Below are 8,764 nucleotides of genomic sequence, written 5' to 3'. Positions count from 1 at the left end.
GTATCTCTGGAGGTAGGGTGTCATGACCTAGGGAGTCATGGATCTAGGGAGTAGAGGCCTTGGATGCTACAAAACACCCTAAAATGCACAGGGCAGCCCCTGACAAGGAGCGATCCAGCCTGAATGCAGTGCCAAGGCCAACAAACGGCTCTAAGGCCTGGTTCAAAAATCAATGTGACCATGTCTGTTCCTGACAACTTCAGATTGCAAATGGACTTAGAATGATAGTATCATTTTACTTAAAAGAAAAATAGCTAATTTTTCAATAGGGATCCTTTCCCCTATGCATTAGAATCCTCTTGGTGGATCTGACTGTACTTTATTATAGGACTTGCATGGAGGCATGCTGCTTTCACCAGCAGGCTCATGTCAGAGCATGGCTACAAAGAAAAAGAAATTTTCTGTGAAAGAAAAGCAGTAGCTCAGTGACTCCCTCCACATCTTGAGTCAGGTATTGATGGCAGTAGTCTGCAGTGGGAGACGTTCCCACTGGGGGTGTAGTGGATGAGCTCAAGCTGGGTGGTCCCCGCCTGACAGAGTCTGTGGAAGGCAGAGGGCAGGCAAAGGCCCCCTCACTGACACCTGTCAGTCTGTGTGCAATGGGAGAAGGAAGTGAAGACATTTTATTCTGTGCCTGTGTTTTCATTTACTCTTACGTTCTGTGGCATCCAAGTGACTGCCATTTTCTCCAGCACTTGGGATGTTGTTTTTGTGCCCAGTCAAAGGACTAAGTAGAATGCTAAATCTGTGTTTGATTTTAGGGTCAGCTCATCCCAAGTGTTGATAAGCAAATGGTTAACTCAATGATTCATGATTTATTTTATTTTGACAGAAAGAAACCTTCATGCCCCTGATAACTTTTGAATTCTGTTAATAATTTCCTTGGGTAGACTTTGGGTATTTTCAAGGAAGATGTTAGAGTTTTAAGAGGAACCATGGAGAAAAACAATGGTGGCCCATTTGGAATGCTTTGAAAATAAAGTATCATTCCTTCAGCATCAGGAAGTCTTTTTACTAGACATTTAATTTGTAAAACATCAAAAAAGGGGCAGTCATATGACAACCCAGCACCAGGCTCAGGATTCAGTACACCATTTCTTGTTGAAACAAGGCTTCTAAGCTAAAACCTGGAGTGTGTCAGCTTCGCTGTATGGCTAAGGGGCTCGAGGTCAAAGTAGAAAGTTCCAGAGTAGAAAGATTTGTGTACTTCTCCAGTGACATCACCATCTACTAGCAGTGCTGCGCTCACATGGATGGGCATGGACAGGTCCTGGCAGCTGCAGCAAGCAGCACGCGTCTGTGCACATAGTCTGCTCTGCTCACCCAGTGTGCAGCCCCCCAGCCCTGCCTGCTGCTCCTGGTGGGTCTTGGGACACTGGAGCTGTCTCTGCAGTACAGTAGAGACTTCTCAAAATGACTCCTTCCTGAAAATAACAAATTGCATGATACACAGATATATGCACACAAAATTTTAATAAAAAGTAGCCTAAAATACACTCCAACCTTTCAAAAAACTTCTTCACCAAAGCAAGCAAGGAAGGAAGGAGACCCCTTTTGCAGATGGCATGCCTTTGGGCAGAGTCAGGGAGATGCAGCAGAGTCCCTGGTTTCCAGCTGGGTCAGTTGTCTTAAGAGTCAGCAAGAGAAGAGGTGGGATTTGTAGAGAGAAGACAGAGCTGGTTGGAGTGTGATGGGAAGCAGATGTGCTGAGATGACAGTGTTCTGTGAGAGGGGGCCGCTAAACCTGCGTTTGCTCCAAGTCATGGACTGACAGGAACCTTGACCATTATCCTGCCCCTAGGGTCCGTCTCTTTTACCCTGAGACACATAAGAAGAGCCTAGCTGCTCTCTGGTGCTGGGCCTGAGCTTTCCAGGTAGGTCTGGATAGCATCCACCATGGGGGGGTCTTCAGTGCCTTGCTGGTGACTTGTCATCCAGGGAATGGCTCCTGCTGAAGCCTGAAGCCTAGGTGATCTCCTAGACCAGGGGTTTGCCAGCTATGGCTCAAGGGCTGGTTTAGCCACCACTTGTTTTTGTAAATAAAGTTCTCTTAGGACATAGCCACACCCACACAGTCACAGGTCTGGCCTGAGTCTATGCTATGTCAGCATAAGCAACAGGTGGACCAGAGGAGGGTGAGGAGGCTCTGCCCCTCCCACCCCAGTCCTTGGCAGCTCCTCCTCAGTTGGTTCGGTCTCAAAGGGTGAATCTTCCTCTGGTGTTGGAATCTGAGTGTGGATGTCTGAAAACTACGGAAGTGTAACCAGCCATCCCTTCACCAGGCCCCATTGATGGCTTGTTGCTGCCTCTCAAGAAAGGTGCAGACCACACCTGCACAGACCACGGCATGGGCTGCTTACATGCTGTGCAGGACTCATAGACCGATCTTGGGCATCTCCCAGGGTGGGCTGGTGATTGCAACCAGCTTCTAGAGGCCTGAGGAGAGAGGTGACAGAGTGGACCGACTCCAGCCAGGACCTTGTCTTTCAGGGTGTCCTTTTCAATCCGATTTTTAGCCCTTGTCTTTCTGGGTTTTAATAACTCTCGAGGTTGGCAGAGTGTAACAATAACATCCTAAATCCTTTGGAGAGAAAAAGTGAGGAGTGAGGAGAACCATAGTAACACCTGCTCTTTAGATGGCTGCTGCCTGCATCTCCTTGTGCAGGCTGTGGGGTCTCTGTGCCCCAGGAGACCAGTATTGTCAGAGCATCAACACCCTATGGTGGCAGAGGGTGTGGGGGGCAAGTCTGAGAAGCACTGGCTGTGCCCTACATCTGCAGCGTTGAGCCTGTGGGTTTGAAGGTGGCTGCCTTTCCCTGCTGCCCTCCCTGAGGTGGTGACCCAGGTCTTCCCTGTGAGGGAACAGGCGTGTCCAGTTGCTCTGGACAGAAGTAAATTCTTATGTTCTTGGGGAGATGTCTGGGAGGGTGTGTTTCTGTTCGCTGCTTTTTATGTTTTTCCATAGGCATTCTGTAAGCTAGTACTTGACAGTAATAATTGGAGGTTTCCGATTTGCTTTTATAGAATCAGGTTTGCTGAGCAAGTTTTTAATAGATACATTGATAATGTGAGGTGACTTACTGCCCCATAAATGCATCAAACTCAAATTGTGTGTGGGGGCTTGGTCCTAGTGCAGCCATCTCCATCCACATATCATCACATCACTTTGAGACGCATCACCCTCGTGTTCGTGTTGATGGTGTAAGCAAACCATGCTGCTGGCAGCCGGGACACAGTGCATGCAGTGCAGAGAGCGTGGTGCTGACGGTGATCAAAGTGGCTAATGTTAGCAGTTTATGTACTTACTGTACTATGACTTTTATCATTGTTTTATAGTATATTGCTATTTATAAAAAAAAGAATATAGCTTTTTTTTTTCTGGACACAGAGTCTCATTCTGTCACCCAGGCTGGAACCCAGTAGAACGATCATAACTCACTATTACCTGGAACTTTTGGGCTCAAGAGATCCTCCTGCCTCAGCCTCCTGAGTAGCTGGGACTACAGGCACCATTGCAATGCCCAGCAATTTTTTCTATTTTTGCTGGAGATGGGGTCTTGCTCTTTCTCAGGCTGGTCTCAAAACTTGTGAGCTCAAAGGATCCTCCTGCCTCAGCCTCCCAGAGTGCTGTGATTACAAGTGTGAGTGACTACGCCCAGCCAAGAATATAACTTCAAAGCAGCCTGAGGGAGATCCTTCAGGAGGTCTCCAGAAGAAGGCATGGTTACAGGAGAGGCCAGCTCCATGCACATTACTGCTCTGAAGGCCTTCTGGTGGGGCAAGACATGGAGGTGAGGACAGTGGTGCTGATGACCCTGACCCTGTGTAGGCCTGGGCTTGTGTGTGCTTCTGTCTTTTTTTATTTTTATTTTTTTGAGACAGGGTCTTGCTCTGTTGCACAGGCTGAAGTGGCAGTGGTGTGAGCACAGCTCACTGCAGCCTAAGCTGGTGGGCTCAGGTGGTCTTTCCACCTCAGCCTCCTGAGTAACTGGGACTATAGATGTGTGCCACCGTGACCAGCTATTGTTTAAATTTTTGGCAGAGATGGGTTCTTGCTCTGTTGAACTCCTGGCCTCAAGTGATCCTCTTGCCATGGCTTCCCAAAGTGCTGAGATTATAGGCATCAATTACGTCTTTGTTTTTAATGAAAAGGTTTAAAAAGTAAAAAAAGTTTTAAAAATAATAAAGTTTTATAGAAAAGATATAAAAAAGAAAATTATTTTTGTACAGCTGTACCTGTGTTTTAAGTTAAGCATTATTATAAAAGTCAAAAAGTTAAAAAAAATTAAAGGTTAAAAAAGTTAAAAAGTTTACGAAGTACAGTTAAAGTAAGCTAGGATTTATCTGTTATTGAAGAAAGAAAAAATTTTTTTAATAAATTCAGTGTAAGTAGTCTCAGTGTGAAGTGTTCACAAGCACACAGCTGTGCACAGGAGTGTCTGGCCCCACTGGCCCTCGTGCCCACTCACGGGCAAATCCCGACAGCCCCACCCTGCAGCCTCTCGGGGCAGTGCCCAGACACACACACTATCTTAGGGTCACATTTTGACTGTGCCTTTCCTGTGTTTGGTCAGGATTAGACATTCAGAACTTTGCTCGGGCACTGCCCACAGCACCCAGCACAGGGATGCGCTCACTGCTGTGAAGCCAGACAGCGGGCTTTGCCATGTGGCCAAGGTGTGCATGTACCTCATGTTCCTTCACAATGAAACTGTTCTATGATGTGTCCCAGAACACATCCCCACAGTTGAGTGATGCATGACTGTAGTAAATTGCCTGCAAGCCTGTGGGGGTGTCCTTGGAGGCCGAGGTAGGAGGCATCAAAGTGATGCCTTTGAGTGGACAGGCCCTGAGTGCTGGTGCTGCTGTCCAACAAACAGAAGTTTTTCACAGAGGGAACAAACAGATGCCCACGGTCACCCTTGTGGTGACTTGGGCGCCCTGGAGCTGTAGCCCTCCACCCCTGGCTGGTCTGGGCATTCTTCCTTCAGGGCAGACCTTGCCTGAGGAGCTCCCTTGCTTCTGGTTCTTTTAAAGGTCTCTGAGCGACATTTCTCCTGTGTTTCCTTAGCCACGTAAGAAGATTTTTGTTGCACGAGGGTGCCCCATTCCTCTCCTTCGGCACCAGGAAGATGATGTTTACACTCCTTTAAGGAGTGTGAGTTGTCTTAGGCCAACCAGAAATTCGTCTTTCATTCCTGGTGACATGTTGAGAAGAAATTTCACTTGGCATGAAACCGATTATAGGCTGTAGGTTTCTACAGTTTAACCCAAGGATTTCCAAACTGTTGTGAAGAATACCACTGTTCTTTAAGATTCAACAGAGTTTGCATGTGGGGCGGTGGGGGCAGGATGGGGATCTGGTTGCCAAAGAAGTTTGGGGAATTCTGGGCTAAACAAAAATAGAGTTAAAACGTTTCTTTCACTTCAGGATTTATGACTAGGAGTCTGCTGTCCATTGTGAATTTCCTAGCGAGAGACTATCTTCAGGACTTTTTGTGTTACATGATCATTTTTCTTCACACAGGATGCCATTCACAGGGACGATAAGATCCCTCCCAGCACCCCCAGGATCTGCAGCATCCCAGGCTCTTCCACTGACCCCCAAAAGGTGGTTTGGCAGTTCTGTGCCACCTTCCCTCCTCCCACTGAAGCTGATCAGAAGGTTCATGGCTACATATCCCTTGAGAGAGTGGGACTTATCCCCACCCAGAGAGACACATTTCCACTTGGAGATGTGTTTTTCCATGGCTGATCCAAGTTTATGTCTGGCCCTGGAGCTTGTAACCCTGCAGCACACTGAGCTCTCCTTAGTGGTGCTCAGGAGGTAGCAGCCCTGAGAGCCCAGGGCCGGGCAGGGCCACCTCCCCCACATCCAGCAGCTCTGTGGTAGGCAGGGAGGGTGGGTTCCGGGGACATACCTTAGGGTTTCTCCAGTGTTTGACTCTTACTTTGTTTCCTGAAATAATTAGAGAAAAATAGTTTATGAAAAAGAGACTTGTGTACCTTGGATCCTGCGTGGATCTGCCTTCAGTGCATGCATCCCAGCACCAAGGTGGGGGTGGGGACCCATTAGCACAGCAGCAGCACGGGACCAGCATCTTAGTTTGCATCCACCTGGCCTGGTGTTGTGGAGGGACGAGGGTAGCACTTTGGCTGGTTGTGAGTTATAGGGAGTGAGGGGAAGAAAGGTCACATGCCTGGGGCCAAGTGGCGCTGCTAGAAGCTGTGCCCTTTGGCCTGACCTTCAGAGCAAAACAAGCACGTGTGGCTGCCCATTGGTCCACGAAGAATATGCCTGAGGTTTGGACTCTGTTGTTTTGAAAGTGTATGATATTCTTAGATACTTCTTTCAGTAAAACCCGAAATAGCAAAAATGCTTGTGATTACTTTGAACCCTTTGGGGAAAAGTAAACACAACTTACTATGTTGTGTATTCACAGGGCTTTCTACAACTCTTGCTTCCTCCTAAGCGTAGGTAGTGCCATGCTCTGCGTGAACATGCATAGCCATATGCCCCATGCCCAGGTGCCCAGTTGAGCCTGTGTGTGTGCTCACATGCATGGCACACGGATGTGGCCCCAGTAGGAGGTGATTGCATGGGCTGCCCATCAGATGACCTGGCTCAGCCTAAAGGCCTGTGTGTCCCATAGCACACAGTCCTTGGGCCACCTTGCCCATCACCCTTGAGCTGTATACAGGCCATGGCATGTGCCTCCCCCCATGTGGCACCTGTTTGGGGCTTTCTTGGGGCTTGTGCCTTCACAGCTCTCTTTGAAGCAGACGTCTTGGTGAACTTTGTAGATTCTTTTATACCTGTCATCACAAGAAAACTCTGTCAAACCAGACAGTGAAGCAGAATGTTGCCCAGTTGCTTAATCTAGGCTATGCGAACTCACAGGAAAATATGAAGGTGTTTGAGGAAAAAGCCATTATTTTCTTAATAAAATATTGCCGCTTACAGATGTATTAAAATATCCAACATAGAGGTCCTCTGATTTTGTAAGAATTTACTGATGTATAATATGCATGAAATATACCCATTTTACTGTGCATTTTGGTGAGCACTGACAAAGTCTTATGATAAAAAGATAAAATGTGAAATTTCAAAGACATGCCTTTGTTTGAAGCAGGCCACTTGGCCCAAGGCCTGGGGGAGATATGACCTCAGTTTTCTGTTTGTGAGTATTTTGTAGAGAAGTTTGAGAAGTCGCAGGCTTACAGGCTTTGGACATGAGCATTGCAGCATGGAGGGCCTGATTTTAAGCCATGCTTCTTCCATTTATTAACTAGGCTACTTTGAGCAAGGCTCAAAGCTTTTTTAATTAGCAAGGCTCTTAAGCTTTTCAGACTCGAGGGTTTTTTTTAATTTGTTTTGTTTGTTTGAGACAGAGTCTCACTCTGTCACCCTGGGTAGAGTACAGTGGTGTCATTGTAGCTCACTGCAACCTCAAATTCCTGGGCTCGGCTGTGTGCTTGTGAATCACAGCTTGTGATCCTCCTGCCTCAGCCTCGTAAGTAGCTGGGACTATAGGTTTGTGTAAGTTTGTGTAAAATGGGAATTTCTCATACCATGTCTCTCATAAGTTTGTGGAAACTTCTCTCATAAGAATGAAGGGAAAGTGGGCTCTTGTTAAAGCTTTCACATGTCAAGGAGCTCGGTGGGCAGTGCTCCAACTCACATGCTACGTGTGGGAGGCACTTTAGGATCTAAACCCTGTAGTAAGACTTCTGCTTCCGGGAGGCTGAGGCAAGAGAATTGCCTAAGCCCAAGAGCTGGAGATTGCAGTGAGCTATGATGCCACGGCACTCTACTGAGGGTGACAAAGTGAGACTGTCTCTAAAAAAAAAAAAGAAAAAGAAAAAAACTTCTGCTTCTATCCCTGAGAGAGTAACAGGACCTGGAATTCACCTCCCAGTGTGAACAGTCAGAACAGTGGAGGCCTGACCCTGAGGGAAGAGAAACAAACCAGCCTGTGGTCAGCCCAGCCCTGGGCACCATTTGGACTGTGTTGCAGAAGGGTCCAAGCAGGGTCACACTGAGTCAGGACAAAGACTAGCATTGTGGAGGCAGGGGCAGCTGTCACTGTGGGACAGAGTGCTGGGGAAGAGGGAGCTGTGCAGAGGAAGAGCTCTAGAAACCTTGATGAGGTCCCCTGAGTCATGGTCCAAGTTCAGGTGAGACCATGTGTAGCAAGGACTACTGAGGGGCTGAGCAGGTCCCCAGGCCCAAGGAGAGAGCTCTTATTCACTAAAGGCCAACCCAGTGAAGCCCCACAAAGGCACACACAGACGTTGGCCACAATTAACCCCAGCATAAAGGCTACTCTGAATAACTTTTAAAAAGATCAAACTATACTCAAATAACTGCCTTGCAGAAGAAAGCCAGCATTCTTGAAAAGAATACAAAAATTGGTCAGGCATGGTGGCTCTTGCTTTTAATCTTAGCACTTTGGGAGGCTGAGGTGAGTGGATTGTTTGAGCTTAGGAGTTCAGGACCAGCCTGAGCAAGAATCAGACCTTGTCTCTAAAAAAAAGTAGCTGGGTGCTGTGGTGGGGAACCTATAATCCGAGGCAAGAGAATTGCTTGAACCCAAGAGTTTAAGGTTGCTGTGAGCTATGATGCTACAGAACTCTACTGAGGGTGACAAAACAAGATTCTGTCTTTAAAAACAAATCCAGCGGCTCGGCGCCTGTGGCTCAAGTGGCTAAGGCGCCAGCCACGTACACCTAGGGTGGCGGGTTCGAATCCCCAGCCCGGGCC

The 8,764-nt window shown here is 47.6% G+C and overlaps 1 protein-coding gene across 1 annotated transcript in view; it reads right to left on the bottom strand.

The window, feature by feature from the left end:
• Positions 1–4,890: 4,890 nt before the first annotated feature.
• SNED1 (sushi, nidogen and EGF like domains 1) overlaps positions 4,891–8,764 on the bottom strand; it is a 76,961-nt gene continuing 73,087 nt past the window's right edge. Inside the window, exons 29-30 of the mRNA XM_023518252.1 lie at positions 6,733–6,816; positions 4,891–5,959 (exon numbers count right to left, since the gene is read on the bottom strand). Coding sequence (XP_023374020.1) covers positions 5,923–5,959; positions 6,733–6,816 — 121 coding nt within the window. The 3' untranslated portion in view covers positions 4,891–5,922. The remainder of the gene's footprint in view (positions 5,960–6,732; positions 6,817–8,764) is intronic.

Source organism: Otolemur garnettii, unplaced genomic scaffold, assembly GCF_000181295.1.
Source record: "Otolemur garnettii isolate 467f Iridium unplaced genomic scaffold, OtoGar3 scaffold00133, whole genome shotgun sequence".
Classification (NCBI taxonomy): Eukaryota; Metazoa; Chordata; class Mammalia; order Primates; family Galagidae; genus Otolemur; species Otolemur garnettii.
Note: the sequence above shows the minus strand (reverse complement) of the source record. Positions and strands in the feature narration are given on the sequence as shown.